The sequence below is a fragment of the Canis aureus genome, chromosome 7, assembly GCF_053574225.1.
Source record: "Canis aureus isolate CA01 chromosome 7, VMU_Caureus_v.1.0, whole genome shotgun sequence".
NCBI lineage: Eukaryota > Metazoa > Chordata > Mammalia > Carnivora > Canidae > Canis > Canis aureus.
The window spans coordinates 67,380,459-67,406,417 of record NC_135617.1 but is presented as its reverse complement, the minus strand read 5'-3'; the positions used below and the strand labels follow the sequence as shown (position 1 = coordinate 67,406,417).

Sequence of the window (25,959 nt, the reverse complement as noted above, 5' to 3'; positions counted from 1 at the left end):
GGGAGGAGCGGGCGGCGGGCGGCCCCGGTGCAGGGAGCCGGCGGGCGGCGATCGCAGGCGCCGCGCTGGGGCCGCCGACGTCGGGCGCCCGGGATGAGCTTCACCCGGAAAAAGGGCTTCTACAGGCAGGACGTCAACAAGACCGCCTGGGAGCTGCCCAAGACCTACGTGTCGCCGACGCACGTGGGCAGCGGGGCCTACGGCGCCGTGTGGTGAGACCCCGGGGCGCGGGGCGCGGGGCGCGGGGCGGGCGGAGCCTCCCGACCAGCCAGGCCGGCGCCCCCCTTCCCCGACCCGCCTCGGGGCGCCCCCCGCCCCTGCTGGGCGCTCGGGGCCGCGCGCGCCACCTCCGGGGGGTGGGGGGCGGCCCAGGGTCCTGCGGGGCTGGTCCTGCGGCGCTTGGAGCTGGGAGGAGGCCGCAGGCCTCAGGCTGGGGCAGACCGGGCGCCACCTCACTGTTCCCACCGGCTTTGTGGGGTCTCTGGGGGCTCAATTAGGACTGGGGGTCTGGGTCCCCAGCGCTTGAATCCCACAAGGGACCCCAGAGTTCATCCGGGTTACAGGTGGGTACACCGAGACCCAAAGAGGGAGAAGTGCGACTTGCCAAGGTGCAAAGAGTGAGCCCCCCTCCGGGCTCTGGATCCGGTTCATGCACCCCTCGGTCACTGCCGCCCCTGAGGGCACTGGGGGCTGCTCCCTCACCTTGCGGCTCGTGGGCTGCCTTCTGCGCAGCCCAGCCTGCTGCCCGGGAGGGGTTTCGGTGAGGATGGCCTGGGCTCCCCGCAGTGGCCTGGGGGATGCCATCCGGGTTGTGGTGTGGGGGCTGCTGGCGTGGAAAGAAAGCCACAGCCCCCCGGACCTCTGCCCGTGCCCTGCAGCTGTGCCATCGACAAGCGGTCAGGGGAGAAGGTGGCCATCAAGAAGCTGAGCCGGCCCTTCCAGTCTGAGATCTTTGCCAAACGTGCCTACCGAGAGCTGCAGCTGCTGAAGCACATGCAGCATGAAAACGTAGGCTGGGCCTGGGGGACCGGCGGGTGGGGGCGGGGCCCCCAAGCATCCTGACTAGGTGCACCCTTCCTCCCCCACTTTTGAGTGTAGGGGAGATGGCAAGAAGGCCGTGAGAGTACAGATGGCTCAGGAGGGGAACAGGGGAAGGGGAATCTCCTCCCTGCCCCTCCCACCACTGTTCCTCACTTCATTAAAATGAGGTGCCAGGACCTGCCCTGCCTACTTCCAGGAAGGGTGCAAAGTGTGTTTTTGGCAGTGGAGCAAAATGAACTTTGTGAGGTGCAAACTTACTGTTTCACATTACGAGGAAATGCACACGGAGGAACCTCGTAGTTCGTTCTAGCTCTCAGAGCTAGGGTGCCCAGCATCCTGGTTACTGTGGCTTCCACACGTGGCTCTGCTAACGACAACCAGGGTTCCTTGAGCCCTCTATGTGCCAAGTGCTGTCCTCGGAGCTTTGCGTAGACTAACTTGTGAATCCTCACAATATCACGGGAGTGGAGTACTATTACTTCCATGTACAGGAGGGGAAACTGAGGCACAGAAAGACTAATGGGTTATATGGTTAGTCAGTGGCAGAGCTGAGATGTGAACCTAGGCAGCCTGGCACCAGGCCTTAGTGCATAACCACTGGAGATCCTGTCTGTTAGAAACCCCTGGGAAGTCTAGCGACCCAGCGCTGGGCCTAACAACTGGGCTTTGCTCCAGGATACGTAGATTGGTAAAATAATGATTCCAAAATACGGTAGGCAAGTAGGAAGCCCTGTCCCTCTTCAGCAAACCCCTCCCCATAGCCCCCCACCCCCCACCAGGGTGACATTGCCCCTGGCTCCGAACCAGGCCTTGTCCCCTCCTTGATTCCCTTCACCACTTGTGGTTCCCTGCTTGAGTGGAGGGTGAATTTGCAGGCCTGCCTTGAACCCCAGACTTGGGGCTGGTAGACACAGGGATGGCCCCCTCCGCTTCTCCCCAGCCTGACATTCCATCACTGTGCCCTGCAAGCTCCCTCCCAGTTAAGGGGATTCCTCTTCTGCCTCTGCCCTTTTCTCTGCTCCCCAGAAGGCTAGGAACCTACCTCCTGCCGGGATGGTTATTCAGAGAGGGTGGGTGGTGGTGGGTGCAGCTGGGGCTGCAAGGGACAGGGGGAGAGGGCTGTGGCGCTGCCCAGCCTCACTGGCAACCTTCTCTCCCAGGTCATCGGGCTCCTGGATGTCTTCACCCCAGCCTCCTCCCTGCGCAGCTTCCATGACTTGTGAGTCGGGCTGCACTGGGTTCCAGGGCGTTCTCAGGCCTCACTCACTGCTCTGCCTGGGAGCCAGCGGGGCGAGCCCAGACTGTCTCTCTGGGCAGGGCCTCCTGTTCCGGCTGTACCCGCCCCCCATGAGTGATGCTCTCTGGAGATTCTTTCAGCTGGGGATGGAGAGAAAGGCAGGCAGGCAGGGGGAGCTTTGTGGGTGCTTGCCTGACCAGAACTGTCTGTTCAGCTGCTGCACTTAACTGCCCTCCGTCATCCCAGCCAGGACCTCACTGGCAGTCCTCACAGCGTCTGCACCAACTTACCTCGACAACTCTGCAGGGTCCCCGGTGTGGGTCTGGACCTTGGGGCTTTTCCTGGCAGGAAGCAAGGATCAGGAAGTCCTGGCCACCTCTGGCTGGTGGGGTATTTGACTGAGTCACACAGAACCAGAAATCAATAGTTGATTATAGTTGTTAAATGCATGGCTTTGCTCCCCAAGTGCCTGGTCTTAAAACGTAGGAAACCTTTGGGAAGGTAGATTCGTTTTCCTTTTGTTCCCCCATCCCTATTTCAGATGCAGCTGAAGGTCCCTGCTTTTGTTTTAAATTTAATGGGGTGATTTTGAAGGAAGGTTTTTTTTTTTCCCTCTAAAGCCAGCTATGGGGCTTAGCATTGGGAATTAATTTATTTTTATTTTTTTTAAAGATGTTATTTATTTGTTCATGAGAGACACAGAGAGGGAGAGAGGAAGAGACACAGGCAGAGGGAGAAGCAGGCTCCATGCAGGGAGCCCGACGTGGGACTCGATCCCAGGACTCCAGGATCACCCACTCCCTGGGTGGAAGGGAGGTGCTAAACTGCTCAGCCACCCAGGGAGCCCCAGCATTGGGAATTTAAAGTGGACCAGCCCCCCCACCCAGCCCCAGGCAGGGTGGGGGTACAGCTTCTAAATGCATAGTCACAGTAGTGTGATTGGTGCTGGGGACTGCCTGCTGCCTCGGGGGGCTCAGCCCCCAAAGGATGAGGAGGGGTTTGCTGGAGGTAAAGGTGCGGGAAGCATCTTAGGTAGAAGGAATTGTGTGGACAAAGGAAAGGCCACGGTGCATGAGCCTGGACTGTTAGGGGAATATTGGTGGGTTCAATGTGGCTAGTGAAGACCAGCGGCTGGTTTGGTCATTGGAAGAGTCCAGACTTAATCCACAGGCAGCCTCGAGTCCATGGTGGTTTCGAACATTGGGGTGATGTGGACAGATCAGATTTGGGGGATTTGGCAGGAGGGAAAAAGCAGGGAGCAGCTCTAGGAGCAGAGAAAGCCTGGTGAGTGGTGTCCCAGACCCAGACCTTGAGCTAACTAAGGCAGGGGTGATGGGAGGCCGAGAGCAGACTTGAGGCCCATCAGGAGATAGGACCATCTAAAGGTCGTATCTGTTGGGAGATGCAGTGGCCAGGAGAGGGGGCGTAGGTCAGGAAGCCAGGCTCGGGCCTGGAATACAAGGTAGAGGAAGAACAGATCTTGGGAGGCACATAACAAATTCCATTTGGGACACAACTTTTGAGGAGCTTATCAATGTTGAGGTGTTTAATCAGCAGTTGCAAATAAATGTGGAGCTCCGGGGATCTGAGCTCAGGTGGAACATGATGTGCTGCTGCTAAGAGGTCAACAGAGAATCTTGAGGGAGTGTCCGATTTTGCTAGAGGTCCCATAGGAAGCAAGGGAGGCACGGGTGTGTATATTGGGCAGCCCTCAGTGACCTTGATTCGAGCAGTTTGAAGGGGTGGGAGCAGGCATCAGGTTGTCAGGGGATTGGAAGTTAAGGCAGTGCGTTGGGAGGTATGGACTACTCCAGAAGTTCGGTTGGGGAGGGAAAGAGGTAAAAGGGGTGGTTATTCAAACAAACAAGTCAAGGCAAGGCCGTTCAAACACAGCAAGACTTCAGCAAATTTGTCAGCAGAGAAGAAGGAACCAGGGTCCATGTGGAGGAGAAGGACGACACTGGGGAGGGCTGTGCATGGAGCAGGGTCCCCATGGGGGAGAGGGGATGATCAGAGAGAAGAAAGCTTCAGAAAATCACAGGTGTGGGGCGCCCAGGTGGCTCAGTCGGTTAAGCGTCTGCCTTCGCTCAGGTCATGATCCCTGGTCCTGCCTGGGGTTGAGTCACTACAGTGTCAGTCTTGCTCTCTGCTCAGCGGGGAGGCTGCTTTTCCCTCTCCCTAGTGCTCTCTCTCCAGCGTGTTCTCTGTCTCTCTCTCTCTCTCAAGTAAATAAATAAAATCTTAAAAAAAAAGGAAATCACAGCCTCATATAGACGGCCTCCACCATATCCTTTCTTTTTTCTTTTTTGGTAAATAGTCCTTTCTAAGTCTATCGTCTTTTGTTCTGGACTTTGCTATTACTACTTTGGGGAACAGCTATATTTTGCTGACCTTGACCTGTTTTGCAATCCCTTCGGAGAGTGCAGTGGCTCAGCTACTCCTTCCTCCTGCCCTCCTGGAAGTTGTTTGATTACCGCCTTCTCGGAAGGGCAGACGGTCTTGGCTGTTTGCGGAGCTCTCCCAGCCTGGGCATGACCCTCTGGGGGAGAAAACGTTTGGATGGAAGCAGAAGGAAATGCTGGCAGGTGTTTCTAAGTCACAGCTCCAGCTTTCTGTGGGGCACGGAGGAGGGCGAAGAGAGGGCACCTTTGAAGAGAGGGAGCACAGCTCCATTTGGTTTTCCTGGGCACGCTCCAGCTGAAATGCTTGCCCAGAGTGCTGCCAATGGGGCAGCCAGCGTAGCCAGGCTGGAAGCCAGAAGCCAGGGGGCCCGTGTGGGGGTCTGGCTGGCCGTGGCCCTGGAGGGGCTGGTGACTGCAGGCAGAGGCTGCCCCTGAGGCCTGTCTGTTCTGCCCCAGCCCCTGTGCCTCCTCCGAGCTCAGACCGGGGCTGGGTGGGCCTGGGGACTGTCATGAAGCTCCTGTGCTTTGCAGCTACCTGGTGATGCCCTTCATGCAGACAGACCTGCAGAAGATCATGGGGATGGAGTTCAGTGAAGACAAGATCCAGTACCTGGTGTATCAGATGCTCAAGGGTCTCAAGGTGCATGGGGGCTGGGAAGGTGGCTGGGGGGTGGGTGGTGCCTTGGTGTGGAGAACTGAGGCCGTGGGGGCTGGGAGAGCACAGTGGGACAGGGTGGAGGAGTCTGGAGCCAGCCTGAAGCACTCGGGATCAAAGCTGGCCGCTGGACTCATCTCTCTCTCTCTCTCTCTCTCTCTCTCTCTCAGTACATCCACTCAGCTGGGGTCGTCCACAGGGTGAGTGCTTTGTCTGCTGTGGTCCTCCGAGGCTCCTCCACCCTGAAGGGATTCTCCACAGTCAGGAAGGAGGAAAGGAGTAGGAGGCAAAAATCCTCTGGAGCCTGGAATATGGATTTTTCAGACCCAGCCTTGGCCCAGAAAGGCCCTGCTCAGAAGAATGCTGTGTTCTGGGGAACTTTCTGGATGCTACAAACAAAGCGAGCCTTGAGCTAGGTGTTTCAGCTCCAAGAATCAAGGATATTTTAGAGCTGGACAGGCCCAACAGGACACCCGGTCCAGCCCTCATTTTACACACGAGGAGACTGACACCCAGAGAGAGGAGGGGGACAAGCTCCCATCTCAGCCTCTCAGCCCAGTGCTCACTCTCTCCCTCATCTAGGACCTGAAGCCGGGCAACCTGGCCGTGAACGAGGACTGCGAGCTGAAGGTGAGTGGGCGCGGGAAGGGTCAGCCTGGGCACAGGGTGGGCCCCCATCCCCTGGAAGCCCCCAGAAGCTGCTCCTGTCCGCAGCAACTCTCTCCCTGTGTCCCCTGAGTCACAGATCTTGGATTTTGGGCTGGCCCGGCATGCGGATGCTGAAATGACCGGCTATGTGGTGACCCGCTGGTACCGGGCCCCCGAGGTGATCCTCAGCTGGATGCACTACAACCAGACTGGTCAGTGGCCAGCCACCCAGGGAGGGCCAGGGGCCTTCCCTGACAGCCCCTCAAAGGCCATTGTGGTTCCTCTGGGCTGACTGCCTGCGGGGTCAGCTGGTCCAGGTGATGCTTCCTCCCCTCCCTCTGCAGTGGACATCTGGTCTGTGGGCTGCATCATGGCAGAGATGCTGACAGGGAAAACTCTGTTCAAGGGGAAAGATTGTATCCTTTGCTGGAAAAGCCAGACTCTATCTGGGGATTCACTCCTTCAACGGACACCTTATTAAATCTCGCTCTTTTGTTTTCTTTGTTAATGGGAAAGTGATACACTTTACATACATACATTACAGACACTGTACATACACTGTAATGATACAGTGATACACGCTCGCTGTAGAACAATTTTATTTATTTATTTGATTTGATTACTTTTTTTTTTTTTTTTAAGTAGGCTCCACGCCCAGCATGGAGCCCAATGTGAGGCTTGAACTTACGACCCCGGGATGAGACCTGAGCTGAGACCAAGAGTCAGACAGTCAAATGACTGAGCCGCCCAGGCGCCCCTCACTGTAGAACAATTTGAAAATGCAGATAAGGGAACTGCTGGAAAGCAGTCACCTGCCATTCTACCACCATGTAGAAAATACTTCACATTTTGGCACCACATGGACTAATTGAGCGGCCGTGTGTGCTGTGTGGGCTTTGAGGGGAATATGTGGGATCTGCGCTGCCCACCTTGGCCTGTGGGGGGGGGGAGGTGACAAAGAGATGGAGGCCAGCTGGGATGGGAGCTGGGAAGGCGGCCTGTCCGGGAGCATCTGTGGGGAAGGACCCTAACCCAGCCTGGCAGGTGGGAAGCCTCCCAGAGACCTGCACCCCCTCCTGGGAGCACGTCTGGTGCCTGGATGGTTGCCCCAGTGCCTGGGTGGGAGTGATGGAAGGGCGCCACGAAGGGCAGCCCCGATCCACCAGCAGAGAATGAGGCCGAGCCTTAACCTGCTGCCAAGACCTGGACCAGCTGTCCCAGATCCTCAAAGTGACCGGGGTCCCGGGTGCAGAATTTGTGCAGAAGTTGAACGACAAAGCAGTGAGTGGCAGATGGGTCTAGACCAGCCTCGGCTGTGCACTTGGCTAACCAGGGGTCACGCGGGCTCTGGGCCTTTGGGAGGGAGGGTTTACTTATCCTCTCCTTTTTGCCCTGGCAGGTGCTCTGGCCTTCATCCCATTTTGGACTTTGACCGGAGCCATCAGCCCAGCTCTGGGGCTTTTCTGGAGTCCCTGCCCTATACCCCGAAGCCTGAGGCCTGAGGGGCTGACAGTTGGGGATCACTCACAACTCTTCTGTCTTCCAGGCCAAATCCTATATCCAGGCCCTGCCACAGAGCCCCAAGAAGGATTTTTCTCAGCTCTTCCCGTGCGCCAGCCCCCAGGGTGAGTCCTGGGGCTGCCCCTCCGGGCACCTGCCCTCGTCCCCGCGGGCGGCTCTCCCAGGCCTGGGATGTGAGGTGCTCTCTGTCGCTGCAGCTACAGACCTGCTGGAGAAGATGCTGGAGCTGGACGTGGACAAGCGCCTGACGGCCTCGCAGGCCCTCGCCCACCCTTTCTTTGAACCCTTCCGAGACCCTGAGGAGGAGACAGAGGCCTCGCAGCCCTTTAATGATTCCTTAGAACATGAGAAACTCACGGTGGATGAATGGAAGCGTAAGAGCTGGAGGCCTGGGTGGGCCTCCCTCCTTTGCTCCCCCTGCTCCTGAGCCCGCCCTCAGCCTGCCCGCTGCCCTCCCGGAGCTCCTCTTGGAGCAGACACTGTCTCCTGCGTGCATTTCTCTCTCCCTGCGCCGACTTCTGCTCCGCTTTCCATGGGGGAGGGAGGCGTCTTCCGCGCTCCGCTCCGCGCTCCGCAGCCCCTACCCGCCTCGAGCCAGCCTGTGTTTTGCAGAGCACATCTACAAGGAGATCGTGAACTTCAGCCCCATTGCCCGGAAGGACTCACGGCGCCGGAGCGGCATGAAGCTGCAGTGATCTATCTAGCCAGACCCCTGGCTGAGCCCAGGGACCCCCTCGAGGCACCCCCTGCCAGATACACTGTCCCCAGGGTGAGATCTGCTTGTCACGACGACGACAGGCCCAGTCCTTCTGGGATTATAGCCTTTCAGGCGGAGGAGAGAGGGGCTTTGTCCTGGGGCAGGAAACAGGCCTCGTAGCTGCAGAATTCAGAGATGTTGGTTAGGAGAAAGTAACTGATCGCAACAAGCCACATTAAAACATCTGGAGACTTGCCCACGTGTGGGGTCCTTCCTTTGGCAAAGGCCATAGCGGGACTGAGGGGTGGGCCGAGCCGGGCCAGGGGTCTGTGCACTGATGGCAGATTGGTTTGTTAAGGCTGCTGCGACAAATCACCACAAACCAGATGACTTGAAACAACAGAACTGTGTTCTCCCACAGTCCCGAAAGTCAGATGTCCGAAATCAAAGCATCGGCAGGGCCATCCGTGTTCCCTCTGAAGGTTCTAGAGCAGAATCCTTCCTGGCTTCTGTGTAGCTTCTGGTGGCCCCTGGCCCCTTTGGTGTGCCTGGGCTGGTCGCTGGCTCCCCATGGCCCTCTGGCCTCCGTGCAGCTCTGTCCGTCCTCGCCTGTCCTTATAGGAACACCAGAGATTGAATTTAGGGCTCGTCGCATCCTGTATGACCTCATCTCAGTCCTTACTCATTACATCCGCAAAGACCCTATTTTCAAATGAGGTCACATTCTGAGGTTCTGGGCAGACACAAATTTGGGGAGGACACCATTTAACCCCCTACAGATGGCCACGAGGGAGGGGCCCCTTCCGGGGCCCTGGGCTCTGTTGCAGAACCAAACGTGTTTGGCTGCTAAATTAAGGGAATTGCAGAGAGAGCTGCAGCTGGTGAGACGTTACACGCAGGGTATTTTGGGTGAGTGATAAGCAATCAGGATACGAAACAATAGCAGGCTTGTGGGCTGGGAGCTGCGGAAGGCAGAAATGGGCTTTTTCCAGGCTTTACGGAAAAATGGCTCTACTCCTCCCTCCTCTCAGGAATGGCATGTCTCTCCTGGGCTTTAACCTGACAAGGGCTAGGATTTGTCTGTTTGCATTCAAAAAGCTTCAGTAGAACCAATTCCCAGGTACAGGGAAGGAGCCAGGAACCTGCCCCCGACTCTCCCCGGGCCGTTGTTCCAGCCCTGGGCACTGGGGGCCTGGCTCAAAAATGCAGGTTCCTGGGCACTACCCCAGAGATTCTGATTTAGCAGGATATGCGGGCGAGGCCTGAGAACATTTGAATGAAGACCCGCTCACCCAAGCCCAGGGACTCTGATGGATATCGGACCATATTTAGAAAAACATTTGGCTGATGTCAGTCCCATTTGCCAGGAGGCCAAAATCAGCAGCTGACGACGGAAGTCTGAGGGGCCCACATGGGCTTCACACGTTTTACAGATGTTAGAACTGAGGCTCACATGGGGCACTCTGAGGGCAGTGAAACTATGCTGTGTGACACCTTAATGGTGGCTACATGACATTATGCGCTAGTTAACCACAGGCTTTAGTTAATAATAATGTATCAGTATCAGTTCAGCACTTGTAACATGTCAATGGGGGGAACTATGAGGCTGGGGGTGGGAGCTGTGTTGGGGAGGGAGCATATGGAACCTTCTGTCCTTTGGCACAAACCTGAAATTGCTCTAAAAAAGAATGTCTATTTTTTAGAAAAGCTTAAGGGGGCCCCAGGAAGATGGGGTCAGATACCCACAGTTAAAAAGTGGTGGAAGCCAGATTTGAACCTAGCAGCCTTGACCAACTTGGATTCAGCGGTGGCCCAGCCTTCCGTGCCTTCTATCCTGCCTCACTGAGCTCCTTTGCTGCCTATGTCCATGGATCCTGCTTCCTCTCCCACCAAGTGATCCTGTTGTCAAGGAGGGAGGGGCCAGCCATGTCCTACCATAGCCCTGTCCTTGCTGGTTACCAATTTGCCCAAGCCGAGTCCAAATCCCTCAGTGAAATCCTTCAGCCTTCTGAGATTCCTCACTGGTTCCATGAAAAAAGTCCAGTCTCGCTGGCCTGGCACTCAAAGCCCCTTGCCTCTGATCTAATGTCATACACCCCCACTACCTCCATGTTCCTGATCCCAGCATAGTCTACCAGAATGCTGGTCCTGGGATACACCACAAGGCTTACTCTGCACATGAATAAGTTAAAGATTTTGACAAGTCCTGCCATAAAGAGGTCTGTTCGACATTGTTTTTTTGTTTTTGTTTTTTTTTGTTCGACATTGTTTAATGCAGAATTTCCCAAGTGTACCTATCCACGGGACCCCATTTCCTCCTGAGAGTCATCACACACAGAGCTCTCTTTGCCCAGTGCAGCCCAGAGCACAAGTCCCAGGACTCTCCAGGTGGGCCTGGAGCTTCTTTTCAGAGCCCTCCAGGTCTAAGGAGGCCCTTCATCCCCCTCCTCACTTAGGAAAAGCCTCCTCATTCCTCAAGACTTTGCCTCAGGCCTCCATGGAGGAAGCAGTTCTCCACAATCCTCCTCCTGAGAATGGGTATTTCCCTCCCTCTGCCCCAAGCCCCCTGTGGACAGCATTTACAGGGTGTGTGGTTCTGCTCCCCTCCCCCACTGCCCGCTGTGAGCCCCTGCTTGGAAGAAATCTCTGTGAATGGAAGAATGAGTGCATGAATGGATGATGTCCTGGGGTCCTGGTGATCATGTCTCCGCCCTGACCAGACTGCATGGTATTGAGGGCGGGGGGAACCCAGCAGGAAGCAGAAGGCGGGTGGCCCGGGCCTGTATCTTTGAGTGGCTCCCATGAAAATGTCTGGGGTTTCAGACTCCCAGGCCTTTCCCCCAACACCCCTCAGTGTCCTCTAGCCCATCTCCCATCCCAGAATTAAACTTCCATGTGTCATTACAGCCCTTTCCCTATAATTCTCTCAAACCCGGGAAGTTTCTGCATAGGGAGGTGAAGCTGCCAAGCAGTGGGAGGGAGTCTGTGCATTCTGGCCTCACCCGATGGGCACACGTCCAGAGTGACAGGAACCGAGTCCAATTATAGGCTGCCTGGGGGATCTGGGCTCGGCTACTCTCTGAGTCGGCCTGGGGGACCTCTGACAAGTGAGTCCTGTGTCCCACCTTCCCGTTGGTGAACAAGGGTGGGATTGGTCCTGCGACAGGTGGGGAAGCTTGGAAGGTCTTCACAGAGACGAGGAAGCTAAACTGGGCCTGGGGACAGTTGAGTAACAGCATCTGTGTCCTGGATTTCCTCCTTTGTGAAATAAACGATGTCCTTGTACAATGGTGCAGCTCTTCTCCCGAGACCACTGGGGTCTACACTGGGGCCTGGCCACCCATGTCACCCAGAGCGGGGCTTGCCTGGTGCCTTAGGGGTGGCAGCTCATGGGGAGCAGAGACAGAGGAACTGTCCTTGCAAGGAAGAGTCTGGTGGGCACAGTTGCCCCACTGCCTGCGAGCCTGGAGGCTTCTTTGAAAGGGGGAATGGCTCAACTTTTGCCTGGCACAGTGACCTACCGCTTGTTCTCCACCAGGGTGTGGGAAAACCGGCTACGGAGGAGGGAGGATTCTCTTCACGCCTCTTCTTCCCACTCTTGGCTTTTGTGTCCTTAAATCCAGTTGAAATGACTCCCTAAGAACGAAGGCTGGGATGCTCCCCCTCCCTTGATGCCATAGTGAGCTTGGGGCTCTGTCCTCATCCTCCCAAATCCTCCTGTGATTTAAGGTAAGAAGCAAAGGACTTCCTCCTTTTCCACTCTGGGCAGCAGAGGCCCAACACCTTTCAATCAAATTGAAGATCTCAGTGAGAGGTCCTCGTGAGCTTTCTCGGAGCAGGGGCAGTGCCTGGTGGGATTCTCATCTGCTCCCTCCTGCAGGAGCTGACTGTCTGCTCTTGCTCTGGGCCAGTGTCAACGAGGACCCTCTGGGCAGGTGGCTCCTCACCATTTTCTGTGCCTCGGATCACGTCTCAGAACAATATTTTCCTGGGCATATAATGAAACGCACAGGATTACAAAGGAAGCTAGTGATGTTGAAATACCGTTGTGAAAACACTGAAGTGTGTGATGTTGCGATTCACGGGGTTCTGCATGAACGCGTCAAATACCAGGATCAGGCTTGGAGCCTGAGAAACTACAGATCTGAAGTAGAAATGAGCAAAAACGATGTTTCAAGATAACTACAGCGACCGTAAAGGGAAGTGGAAAAGCTCCGTGCTCCCTGTTGGTGCTGCTGCTACAGCCATCGTCTGCGGCCTTGGCTCAGAACCGGGGAGGCCGCAACTGGAAGGAAAGTGGTAATATTTTTTCAGCCCAACTTCTTTGGCTTTGAATGACCGGGCACAGTCTGTGGTGGGTGCACCCCAGGGAAGAACCCTTGTTCTCGATATGAAAATGTGACTTTGGGTGCCTTCTGTTATCCCTTAACCAACCCCCAGCCCTCCCCTGCCCGCTCCCCGGCACCCCATCCTCCCTCTTGCATAGTCACAGAGCCAGGTCTAAAACACCCACATCCTCACCTGATAGCCTACAATACATATCCCCCCACCCCATTTCCCTGTGTCTCCCAACTGCAGCGTCTGGGTAGGAATGGGTCTCCCCGGGGCATTCTGCTAGGGGATTTGCAGAGGCCTCTCTATATACCTCTCGGACTGCATGGAATTTACACAACCTCGCTCCACAGCATTTGCTCTAAACCATTTTACTGATGAAGACATTGGGGCCCAGAGGAGAGATCGGGGCCCAGGCCTCCTACCCACCACTGCGAAAGAGGCATGATGATTTGCAGACGTCTGTATTAACCATCCCTGTCCACCCAGCCACCACAGGCATAAAGACAGCTTGGACTAGAGGCAGGTTTGTGTTCATTGGTCAAGAGAAGAAGCTACCAGAAAAATGTTTGTTTTTCTCTTTTTTCCCCCAAAGGACTCATCTTTGAGAACAGTTTGCTAGGATTCTGGGAAGAGAAAATGTTGGGAGGGCAGTACACCTGCGAAGTGGTGTGGCTTCTCCTGAACAGAAAGAGGTAGAGGCCTGTTAGTCCCCATATTCTTTGGAGACTATGACCAGCTCCCTATCAACACCCTGCTTGAGCTCAGGAGGAGGCTGCTGAGTGTGCTCAGGGTGCCTGGACCCTAGACACAGGGCTCCTCATCTTGGCTGTGTCCCGAGTGTGTCCTGTGGCATCAGAATCATGGACCTGAAAGAGCCCAGTGAACTGGGACAGAGTTCTTCTGTTACAGACACAGTTGGTTTCCTACCCATCAGCCACACTCCCTTCTTCCTTGAAGAACCCATATTTTATTCAGACTGCAACTTGCCCCAGAAAGTGGTCCTCTTCTCCAGCCCAGGGGGTGACCCATGATTGTTCTGCACCAAGTGAGCTGATGTTCTCTTTGCTACTTACTGGTTTAGGACTCAGTTCCGACCAAGAGGACCTAGGGGAGGTCTGGGAAGGAGATCCAGGTGGCCTGTACCTACTCTGCCCTGAAGATGGTTTTGTGAGCTCTGGCAGCCATTCTGTGACCATGAGGAAACAAGCTTAAGGGTAAAAAGTCCACACACTGGGGATGATAAAATATAAAAATAACAAGATCCAGATTTCTTGGAGACATCAGGAGGCTGTGAAACCACTCCAGTGACTGCCCACCTCCAGGCTTCTTCTTACATGAAACATGAAATAGCCCAGGGCACTATCACTCAGACACTCTCCTATGTATAGGTTGCACATTTTTACCTAATGCAACATCTCAGTGGTTTTCAGTATGGACTGATGAGCAGAGGTGTTTTCCTTGTGTCTTGGGATCCATAAGATCCTAGAACTTCTGTGTAATTCTAAGGAGGAGCCCAGTAAAGACTACAGTTGGATTTCCTCCAGCCCGGTAGGATTAGGGCCTTGGCTTTAGAAGCCCCAACTCCGTCCAGCCCCTCCTTCTTATCCTCCATCAGAGGAGTGGCACCTCTTTCGAACGCTGTCCTTTCCCTGTGCGCAACAGGAGCTAAGCACTGGGCGCTGGAGGCAACACTGCCTGCTGCTCTGCCATGAACCAGCCAGGTGACCTTGGGCCTCAGTTTCCTCCCCTGTGAAATGAGGTGAATATAAGTAAAGCACTCAGAACAGTGCCTGACACATAGGAGGCCCTCGTGGAGCATTAAGCATTATTTTTAGTATATTTTCCTACCACGTCTTCCTTCTTCCTTGCTGACTCTATCTTCCTGACATCTTCCCTTCCTCCTCAACAGCACTTTTCTTGGCTCACCTGGTCTGCCCCACATCAGATCGTCCCTCAGTAGGTCCTCAAGAGACCAGGCCCCAGTGACACCTGGCTTTAATATGACTCTGGGGTCTGGAAGGCACAGAGCGTGGAAGTGAGAATAGGGGCTTTCTTTGCACACAAAAAACCCTGGGGTTAAGAGAAAGGAGCATTTCAGGGATTGGTTCACTTGATGGGGAGGGAGTAGTGTCGGCAAGTCTGGAATAAAAAAACTCGTTTTGGCTCTTAAGACCTTCAACTGATTGGATGAGGCCCACCTACATTGCAGAGGGAAATCTGCTTTACTTCAAGCCAACTGATAATAAATGTTAACCACATCTAAAAAGTCTTCAAAGCAGGGGCAAAGCTACCCGGCTGGCTTAGTCGGAGAGCATGAGACTTGACCTTGGGGTCATGAGTTCGAGTCCCACATTGGGTGTAAAGGCTACTTAGAAAACTAATAAGTAAATAAGAGAAAATGTAATTTAAAAAATTACAAATTCTTCAGAGCATCATCTAGACTAGTATTTAACCAAACAACTGAGCATATACGTTGGCCAAGTTGAAAGACAAAATTAGCCATCATACAGGGTGTCGGGGGCAGGGTATCTTACTTCTCCGAGCTTCATTTTCCTTTGTCTAAAGTGGAATGAGAGAAGAGCCTAGGGACACCTGGGTGGTTCAGTGGTTGAGCATCTGCCTTTGGCTCAGGTCATGATCCTGGGGTCCTGGGATCGAGTCCCACATCAGGCTCCCCACAGGGAGCCTGCTTTCCCTCTGCCTATGTCTCTGTCTTTCTCTCTCTGTGTCTCTCATGAATAAATAAGCTTTTAAAAAATCTTTAAAAAAATAAGAGAGTGAGCCTAACGTGTAGGACCTGTGAGGGCTAAGTGCACACAGGGTGCACAGTAACTGTTAGTCTTCTTCACTATTTGACCTGGGCTCAAAAATGCATGTTGATGATGGCAATACTCTTGGGGACCCCAGGAACTACAAGCCGCAGTAGATATATTGGTAGGTAGGTTGCACAGGTATCATACAAAACCACGGAGGTGCGCTGTGCCCATCTGACTCCTCACCCAGCAGGTGGGTCCAGAACCTTCTGTGATGTGAAAACTCCCCCAGAAATGGATCTTCAGGACTTCTTTGCTCTCTTGTTTATGTGGAAAGGAGGAAAGTTTTCCACCAGTTTTCTTCATCTTTGAGACCGTGGAGGGCTTGAAGCAATACGTCAAGAAGCATTCAATTTCTTTTCTTCAGCAACCAGCTCACATTTCGTAAGAACTGCATATTCATGAGGCTACATAGCCTAGTCGGAACCAGATGACAGCTCAGTTTTCCTGGAAATCAGGAAATCAATCAAGCTGCCAACTGAGATGTCTGCATTGTGAAATACTGCTAACATTCCAGAAAGTTGTCTTAAGTGAGAGTTATTTTTAAAAAGGAAATTCTTTCTCTCTCTCTCTCTCTCTCTCCTTTTTCTCGATTGTTCTCCCCCTCTCTCCCTCCCTTCCTTCATTTTTTTAACCAAGTGCTGCCCACAGTTGCTCTACTTCTAGTATGTTCAGGCTAGGCATGAGTTTTTAAAAGTAGGTGAGATGAGACATGGGTCTCTCTGCCTCTCTCTGACACCTCTCCCTTGTTCCCACTAACTGGCACCCTCCTCTGCTTGTCCAGGAACCCGCGTGCCTTTGTCCATGCCGGTCCTCCACTGTTTCCTGCGCTCTTCTACAGTGAAAACATGACTTCAGCCACCTCCCTCAGACTCAGGAATAAAAGGATTCCAAAAAACATTCTCTATTTCCAGTATCAAGCTGTAGCTGGGCGGGGGGATATATACATATATACATCCATACATATGTGTGTGTGTGTGTGTGTGTGTGTGTGTGTGTGCTTTGTCTCTCTATACATGTATTTTACCTGTAAAAATATGTATACACATAATTATAAAATAAACTTTTACTTACAGAATAGTTTCAGATTTACAGAAAAAAGCTGCTGAGAGAATACAGAGAACTCCCATATACCTGGAATCCAGTTTTCCTGTTATTATCCTACATGAGTATGGTGCATTTGTTAAAACTCATCAACTAATATTGATATATTGTTCTTGTTTTGTTTTGTTTTGTTTTTTTTGTGAAAGATTTTTATGTTTTAAGTAACCTCTACACTCAACATGGGGCTCAAACTTACAACCCCGAGATCGACAGTCACATGCTCTTCTAACTGAGCCAGCCAGGCACTCCTAATATTGATAGATTATTCTTAACTAAAGTCTATACTTCATACAGGTTTCCTTCGTTTTTACATAATGTTCTTTGCTGTCCCAGGATCCCATTTGGGACGTCCACGTGTCTCCTGAGGCTCCTTTTGGCTGTGACAATTTCTCAAATTTTTCTTGTTTCCAGTGACTTGAGCAGTTTGGAAGAATACTGGTGGTTTGCAAAATGTCTGTTGGTTGGGATTTGCTGCTGTTCTTCTAATGGGATCATGTGTTTGGAGGTGAAGGCCACAGGGGCAAAATGCCATTCTTATTGTGTTGTATCAACATACATACTATCAACATGATTTATCTCTGTCGATGTCAACCTTGAGAGCCTAGCTGAAGTTGTGTTTGCCAGATTTCTTCACTGTAAAACTACATTTACCCCGTTTTCATATTCCTTTTGGCAGCAAATCACTAAGAACACCCCACACTTAAGAAGGGGCAGTTATGCTTCACTTCCTTGACGAGAGAATACCTAAAAAAATGATTTGGAGTTCTTCTGTATGAGAGACGTGTTCCATTTATTTACATCAGCGTGGATTCGTTGCTATATTTTTATACTTCACATAATAAATAATAAAATAAAAATAATTAAGAATAGATAACAAAAGCTTTACTTTTGACTTCATTATGGGTTTTCTTCCTTCCATGGGGATTGAGCCCATATCCTTAAAAGGATCTGGAGATACTGCCTGCAGCCAGGAGGAGAGCCCACTCAGCAAGCGTGCAAACATGTGAGGTCCTAGGGATCAAGGAAAACATTTTTCGCTTCTTCCTTTCGCTGGTCACCCATAAAGTCCACCTTGGATGGCGGACATCCTGCAGGCACTTCCTCTCTTATACATCTTCACTCTCATTGCTCCTCCTAATCTTTTCCATCCCTGTGTCCACCTATGCCTAGTAAGGATTTGGAGGAGGGAGGGGACTTTCATTTTATTTGCATGACAAAATAGGGCTAAATTCTGGGGGGCCTAGGTGGCTCAGTGGTTGAGCATCTGCCTTCAGCTCAGATCGTGATCCTGGGGTCCCCACAGGGAGCCTGCTTCTCCCTCTGTCTGTGTCTCTACCTCTCTCTCTGTGTCTCTCATGGATAAATAAATAAATAAATAAATAAATAAATAAAATGTTCAAAAAAAAGAGAGAGAGAGAGAGAAGAGGACTAAGTACAATAAATAATATTCACAGGCATTATAGCTTTCCTTCTATTGCTAGTTTTCTAGGTGCACTATTTTGGGTACTATAAATACATTATCTCTAATCTTCACACTAATGATAAAGCAATTATTATTCCTATCTTACAGAAGTGGAAACTGAGTGTCTGAGAATTGAAAAAAATCTCCTCAAGGTTTTCCTCTACGTGCAAACCGTGCTCCTTTTCAGTAGTTTCCTCCACTAGTTTCTCTCATCTCAACCACCCTGAGCATTCACCTCTTCCCATCTCTTCCTAAAGTTCCTCTCTTCATTCACTTCCCTGTGACCACGAGCAAACCATTTGCTCTGGGCCTCAGTTGTCTTGTGATCCTGTTGGATGAATTCAGGGAGATCCATGGAACCAGGTTCAATAAGTGGCATCTATAATTACTGTTAATTTCAACAGGATTATGTTAACTTAATAAAAAAAACCTCTCTCTTTCTGTTCTTGGGTCCTCTTCTGTTTATCTTCATCTCTTAGTGGTCTCATCTCTTCTCATGGCTTTAACTATCACCAAGACAACAATGAATACCACATGCATATTGCTATGATCTTCCCTGTGATCTTTTCTTTTTAAAGATTTATTTATTTATCTGTGATAGACACAGAGAGAAAGAGAGAGAGAGGGAGGCAGAGACACAGGAGGAGGGAGAAGCAGGCTCCATGCCGGGAGCCCGGCGCTGGACCGATCCCTGGACCCCAGGACCGCGCCCTGGGCCAAAGGCAGGCGCTAAACCGCTGAGCCACCCAGGGATCCTTCCCTGTGATCTTTGATCTTCCCTGAGAATTTCAGACAAGGCAACATCTTCACTTATGTGTCTTAAAACAAAAATGGGAGGTTTTTTTTTTTTTTTCAGTACTGGTTGGACTCTGGACAAAAATTTTAAAAACACACAATTTTGGGCACCTGGGTGTCTCAGTTGGTTAAGCATCTGCCTCTGACTCAGGTCATGATCCCACATTAGGCTCCTGGGTCAGTGGGGAGTCTGCTTCTCCCTCTCCTGCTGCCTCTTCCCTTGCTTGTGCTTTCGTTCTCTCTCTCAGATGAATAAATAAAATCTTTAAACACACACACACACATACACATAATTTAAAGAGACTAGAGAGAAAAGCAGGCAGAAAGTGGAGGGCAGTCAATCATTGGTAGAAGGGCAGTGCAGTGCGTAAAATTTGTGATTATAAAAATTTTGCCTGAAGGCATTATGTAGAATATGTAGCATGTGATGGCCATAATTCAAGTGTAAATCTACTAGTCTTACTGGTTTGACAAGTTAGAGAATGGGAAGGAAGAGAAATCCAAGAAAGGAAGGATTCATAGAGGCTTGCTATTTATTTATTTATTTATTTATTTATTTATTTATTTATTTATTTATTTTTAAGGATCTAAAAAAAATTTTTTTTAAAGACTTTTATTTATTTATTCATGAGAGGCACAGAGAGCGAGAGAGACAGAGACACAAGCGGAGACAGAAGCAGGCTCCATGCAGGGAGCCCGTGGGACTCTATCTGGGTCTCCAGGATCACACCCTTGGCTGAAGGCAGCGCTAAACCGCTGAGCCCCCCCACGGGCTGCCCTCGGGTTTTATTTATTTGACAGAGAGCACAAGCCAGGGGAGTGGCAGGCAAGAGGGAGAGGGGGAAGCCGACTCTCCATGAGCAGGGAGCCCTAGCAGGCCTGGATGCCAGGACCCCGGGATCCCCGCGGGAGGGGAGCCTGCTTCTCCCTCTATGTCTCTGCCTTTCTCTGTGTCTCTCATGAGTAAATAAATAAAATCTAATATATATATATATTATTATATATATATAAATTTAAAGAGGAAATATATATATATATTTCCTCTTTAAATTTGTTAATATGCTGTATATATTAGCAGGTTTTCCAAGGTTAAACTATCTTTAGAGTCCCACGGTAGATCCTTCTTGGTCGTAACACATACACACACACACAGGTGCTATGTTTATCAGTGAGGTTGGTGTGCAATTTTTCTCTCTCCCACTAGTTTCCTTTGATTAATGATAAGTTTATTTTAATCTATGAAATGATTTTGGGAATTCTCTCTCTCTCTCTTCCCTAGAAGAGTTTCTATATTTGTATTAGAATGAAATGATATGTTCCTTAAATGTTCGAAACATTTAAACCCTTTGTGCCTACTGGTTGTGTGTGTATAGGTATTTAATAACTGATTTGATTTTATTGGTTGTAGGTCTATTAAAAAAAAATTTTTTTTAAAGATTTTATTGAGTCCATGCAGGACTCAATCCCAGGACCCCGGGATCATGACCTGAGCCAAAGGCAGATGCTCAACCACTGAGCCCCCCAGGTGTCCCATTCTTCAAATTTTCTGTTTCACATTGTGTCAAAGCATTAGGGTACTTTTGGCAGAAAGTGACCAAAAATGTAACAGTGGCCTAAGTAACAAGTCCTCTCATCCTCCTGTTTCACACAACCAGAGAGAAGAGGAGGTGTTCCAAGGCTGGAGAAGATATTCAAGGACACAGGCTCCTTCAATGTCCTCACTCCCTTATCTTTAGCTGCTAGCTTATCACTTCATGTTCTCCAGTTGGCTACAGCATCTTTGGGCACCATGTGGATCCAAACAGGGACAAGCTGGGAAACTTTGGCTTTTCATTTGGGACAGCAGTCAGAGTTGGGACTGATCTTTTCTGAGATCAAAGATTCTTTACCTGCTATTTAATTAAATTGGAGTTCTGTGCGCACGCATATGCACGTGCATGTCTGTATCTGTAAATATGGTTGTTGAAGAGGGAACAAAGGATAGTGTTTGTCAATTTGTTTTGGTAAAGTACAATTTTGTAGGAAATTATACTATGTATTTCATAAGAAGTTATATGTATCATCTAAGATTTTAATATATCAGTACAAAGATTGTCATAGTATTCTCGAAGGATTTTCAGATTTGTGTTATGTCTCTCTTTTCTTTCTTAATATTGCACTTGGCATTCTCTGTCTCTCAGTTTTGCCAGAACTTTTTTAATTTATTAGTTTTTTGAAACTTTTGGTTTCGTTGATCTATTTATATATTTATTTTGTATTTTCTTTTAAACAAATTCATTTCTGCTCTTGGCTTTCATTCTTTTTTCAGGTTTATCTTACTGTTCTTTTTTCTAACTTGTTAAGTTGGATGATCAGCTCATTAATTTTCAATTTTTCTCCTTTTCTAATACATACATTTAAGGCCATAATTTACTTCTCAGCTGCCTCCCATAAGATTCGACATGTTAATTATCTTAACTTAATTACTATTTAGTTTTAAACATTTTTTTCAAATCTTCATTATGATCTCTTCTTGGGTCAGTAAGTTATTTATAATAAGTTTTTACATCCCCAACCTCTGAGATTTAAAAAGTATCTTTTTGTTATGCATTTCTAACTCAATTGTGAAAGAACATGATATGGGTGCTAATGATTCCTTAAAATAGAGTCTACATTTTAGAGAGTTGTGGGTTATAGTGTAGTTGAACCTCAAGTACAGAGACTTCCATACACTTGCTCTCTCCCTCTCAACGGTTTCCTCTATTGATATTTTTTAAAGATTTCATTTATTTAGAGTGTGTGAGTCAGGGGAGGGGCATAGGGAGAAGGAGACAGAGAATCTCCAGCAGAATCTCTGCTGAGCACGGAGCCCAACGTGAGGCTCCATCTCATGACCCTGAGATCACAACTGGTGCCGAAATCAAGAGTCCCTTGCTCAACTGTCGGAGCCACCCAGGTGCCCTTCTATATTATTATTAACATCTTGTAGCACATTTGTTACATTCAATGAGCCAATATTGATATTCTCTTATTAACTAAAGTACATAGTTTACATTAGGATTCGTTGTTCATGCTGTTCAGTTCTGTGCATTTTGATAAATGCCTAATGCCATATATAATCCCCCATTACAGGATTATACAGAAGAGTTGCACTGCCCTCTGTGCTCCATCTATTCATTCCTCTTGCCCTCCTGCTGCACCTCTGGTAATCACTGATCTTTTTACTGCTTCTGTAGTCTTGCCCTTTCCAGAATGTTGTATAGTTGGAGTCATACAGTTGGTCGCCTTTTCACACTAGTTTTTTCATGTAGCAATATGCATTTAAAGTTCCTCCATGTCTTTTTGTGGCTCGATAGGTCATTCTTTTGGGCACTGAATAATATTCCATTGTCTGGATGCACCAGTGTGTTTATCTGTTTACCTACTGAAGGACATCTTCTTACTTCCTGCTTGGGGCAATTAGAATCAATCTGCTAAAAATCCATCTGAGCTTTTGTATGGGCATGAGTTTTTAACTCAGATCTTTAAATATTCAGAAGCACGATTGCTGGATTGTAGGGTAAGCCTCTATTTAACCTCAAAAGAAATTACCAAACTGTTCTCCAAAGTGGCTGCATCATTTTGCGTTCCTACCAGCAATAAATGAGAGTTCTTGTTGCTCCACATCCTCACCAGCATTTGGTGTTGTTTGTATTTTGGATTTTAGCCAATCCAATAGTTGTGTAATGATATCTTGTTGTTTTCATTTGTAATTCCCTAATGACTCATTATGTTGATCATCTTTTCATATGCTTATTTTCCACGAGGTATCTTTTTTGGTGAGATGTCTGTTCAGATTTTTGTCCATTTAAAAAACTGGGTTGCAGGACACCTGGGTGGCTCAGCAGTTGGGCATCTGCCTTCAGCTCAGGGCATGATCCTAGGGTCTGGGGATCAGGTCCTGTATCAGGCTCTCTGAAGGGAGCTTGCTTCTCCCTCTGCCTGTGTCTCTGCCTCTCTCTTTGTGTCTCTCATGAATAAATAAATAAAATCCTAAAAACAAAACAACAACAAAAAAAAAAACCACACACACACACAACTGGGTTGTTTGTTTTATTATTCTATGAGTTTTAAAAGCTCTTTGTATATTATAGATGTGTGTCCTTTGTCAGATATGTGTTTTGCAAATATTTTCTCCTCTTCTGTGACTTCCCTTTCATTCTCCTAATAGTATCTCTCTCTTTTTTTTAAGATTTTATTTCTTTATTCATGAGAGACACAGAGAGAGAGAGGCAGAGACACAGGCAGAGGGAGAAGCAGACTCCATGCAGGGAGCCCGATGTGGGACTCGATCCCTGGACTCCAGGATCACACTCTGGGCCAAAGGCAGGCACTTTAACTGCTGAGCCACCCAGGCGTCCCCCTAATAGTATCTCTTGCAGAGCACAAGTTTTTAATATTAATGAAGCCCAACTGACTAGTTCTTTCTTTCGTGGATTATGCTTTGGGTGTTGTTTTGCTGTATTAAAAATTCATTGCCAGGGCACTAGGGTGGCTCAGTCAGTTGAGCACCTGACTCTTGGTTTTGGCTCAGGTCATGATCCTGTGGTTGTAGATGGAGCCTGACATTGGGCTCTGTGCTCAGTTTGGAGTCTCTCTCCCTCTCCCTCCTGCTTTCTTTCTCTCTCTCAAATAAATAAATAAATAAATAAAATGTCAAACAAACAAACACCAAAACTTCATTGCCAAACCCAAGGCCACCTAGATTTTCTCCTATGTTATATGCTTGTCTGATCTGAAATGTTTGGCTTTTCATTCTTCTTCATGGTATAATTCTCTTTTGCCTTTGATTCAGAAGTCTCTGAGCCCTTCATTCTAGCTGTTTCTGTTTTAGCAATCCCGTTGCTGAATCCCTCATTTCTCAGAGACCAGTTTTCTTCCCTGGGTCAATAAAGGTTCACTATTTTTTCAGTTTTCCAGTGTCTCTGGTCACAAAGTTGTGTTCTTTCACTTCTGGAGAGTGATCACTCCACTCTTTAATCCTCAAAACATTGCCACCAAGGTCAAAAAAAAGGGGGAGGAGGGGGAAGCAAATGATAAAGAGGTAGCATTTACTCCTTTCCAGAACCAGCCTCAGGAGATAAAAAAGAAAACACTTCCCAAACTTTGTAATTCCAGCCTGTTTGATCTAAATTTATATGCAGTGCTCACTTGTTAATTAACAGCCTTCTTTATTGATTTTCCTTACAGCTTTAGCAAGAAAACTCCTAGAAGAAAAGGTTTCAGTGACAGAATTTACACTGATAATATCTGTTATATCAGAAAGGAAAAACTAACTCGTTTCTTATTTGCCTTTTTCCTTCATGATTGAATAACCTAAGTTCCTAAAGGTTCTAATGATCATACCTTTATTTTATTTAGAAACAGTAAGAAGAAATGTGTTCGAGGGACTTGTTAGGTAAGTGATTTTATAAATGACTGCCCATTCTGATTAGGCATGCTTCTTACATAGTTAACCCACGAACCATTCCCAGGATGCCTGTCTTACATGTTTAATTTAACCAAACTGAGACAAAGAGTTTGTGTTAGTTTTCAAGGGCTGTTGTGACAAGTTTCCACAAACTGAGTGAGTTTAAACAATCAAAATTTGTTTTCTCACACTTCTGGAGACCAGAAGTCTGAAATCAAGATGTTAGCAGGGTCATCCTCCCTCTGAAGACTCTGGGGGAAGAAGAATCCTTCTTGGCCTCTTCCTAGCTTCTAGGGGTTGCTGGGAATCCACATCACTCCTTGGCTTACAGGCGCATCACTTTGGCTTCTGCCTCTGTCCTCACATGACCATCTTACCCCTGTGTGTCTCCCCAAATCCTCCTTGTGAGGATACCAGTCATCAGATTTAGGGCCTACCCTATTCCAACATAACCTCATCTTACTAATTACATCTACAAATAACTTTTCCCACATAAAGCCACAGTTATGGGTATCAGGGATTAGATGCCAGCATATCATTCTGAAGAACACAATTTAATCCACACCAGAGTTCATGCTGTAGGCCTAGGCTATAAACATCAATTTTGGAGGAGACACGTTACCCTAAAGAGAAAGAACACACAAGACAAAAACCTGCCTCAGGAGAACAATGGGTAGGTAGGGGTGTGGTTACAGTTTAGAAGAAGGGCTAGTCCAGGAAAAGATGTCTATTCTAAACCTCCTAAGAGAAACAGGATCTAAATATGTTTGACTTCAGTCCTGAAAAGAATAACAAGGAAAAAAGAGGAAGTAAGGCAGTAAAAGCTAAATCCAAACCAATCACACCTCAACATGAGTAGGACACAAGAGACTAGGTCTCAAGCCAAGTTATAAAAGGCAACATAACCACCATACCTTAATTTTTGTTTCATTTTTTCCCTGTTTTTGGTTTGCTTCATGATGGATTGCTCAAGAGTCTGGTAGACATTTCTCATCTCTGTCTTGTAGACTGGCATTTCCTTCAACCATAGGCTCAAGTCTCAAATAGCATTGGCTGTGTTATCATGCCACTCATGATACCTGAGTCCAAGGGAGAAAGAACTCAGAGTCTGTTGAGAATTATCTGGAGGGAAAGGGTGAGCCAGACTGCGAATCTTTTCCTCCAGCTGAGGGATGAATTTGACCTCGAGAGGAACTTCTTACATTTGCAAGCAAAGTGATTACCCAGGAAAGAGAAACAATAGTTTAGCTGGGGTTGCTATGTACGGACTGCTAATCCAAGGACGCCCCAGTGACACACAGTCTTTGGTTGTTGGTTCATATCACACTGTTAATTGAATACAGCAGCTGCAGTACACTAAGGAATGGGAACTGCATACAATCCTTCCAGGTGCTAGGTGACCAGAAGGCTCTATATGCTCAGGGACTATAGAACCATGGCTTCCCTGATCAACTGTGACCCATATGCATATAGCTTTTGTCATTCCTTTTTTTTTTTTCTTGTCATTCCTTATGACTACGACACATGCCGTGCAGCAACCGGAGCCATTAGGATCCCCCTCTGGTGTCACCAGTGTCTGTGAAGGCATGGTGTGCATGGTGCTGCCTTCTTTGCTCTGTGTCTTGTCCTAAAGCTAGTCACCTTCAGCCTGCATGAGCATATTGTGACTTCTGAGTGTGATCGACAAGCTGAGGCCGAAACCCTCTGGTCTTGTGGTGTCTCAACTCTTACAGGGTTGGGGATTACAGTGAGTGTGGTTTTAAATGTCAAATGCTATTGAGCAACTACAATATCAATAAAATATCATCTCTTGAATTGACA

The 25,959-nt window shown here is 49.0% G+C and overlaps 1 protein-coding gene and 1 long non-coding RNA gene across 3 annotated transcripts; one reads left to right on the top strand and one right to left on the bottom strand.

The window, feature by feature from the left end:
- Positions 1-9: 9 nt before the first annotated feature.
- Positions 10-8,456, top strand: MAPK13 (mitogen-activated protein kinase 13). Its single transcript, XM_077904266.1, has 12 exons — positions 10-212; positions 879-1,008; positions 2,202-2,260; positions 5,212-5,320; positions 5,506-5,535; positions 5,918-5,965; positions 6,081-6,195; positions 6,328-6,399; positions 7,185-7,264; positions 7,530-7,608; positions 7,702-7,878; positions 8,117-8,456. Exons 1-12 carry the CDS (start codon positions 94-96, stop codon positions 8,197-8,199), a joined length of 1,101 nt encoding a protein of 366 aa, XP_077760392.1. The 5' UTR covers positions 10-93; the 3' UTR covers positions 8,200-8,456.
- Positions 7,406-25,450, bottom strand: LOC144317620 (uncharacterized). Of its 2 annotated transcripts, none has more exons than XR_013383620.1 (2): positions 25,053-25,450; positions 7,406-8,815 (listed from the first exon to the last, which is right to left on the bottom strand). It is a non-coding gene; the product is annotated as an uncharacterized LOC144317620 (long non-coding RNA). The 2 variants fall into 2 exon arrangements; XR_013383619.1 differs by having other exon boundaries at positions 7,406-8,810.
- Positions 25,451-25,959: the final 509 nt, after the last annotated feature.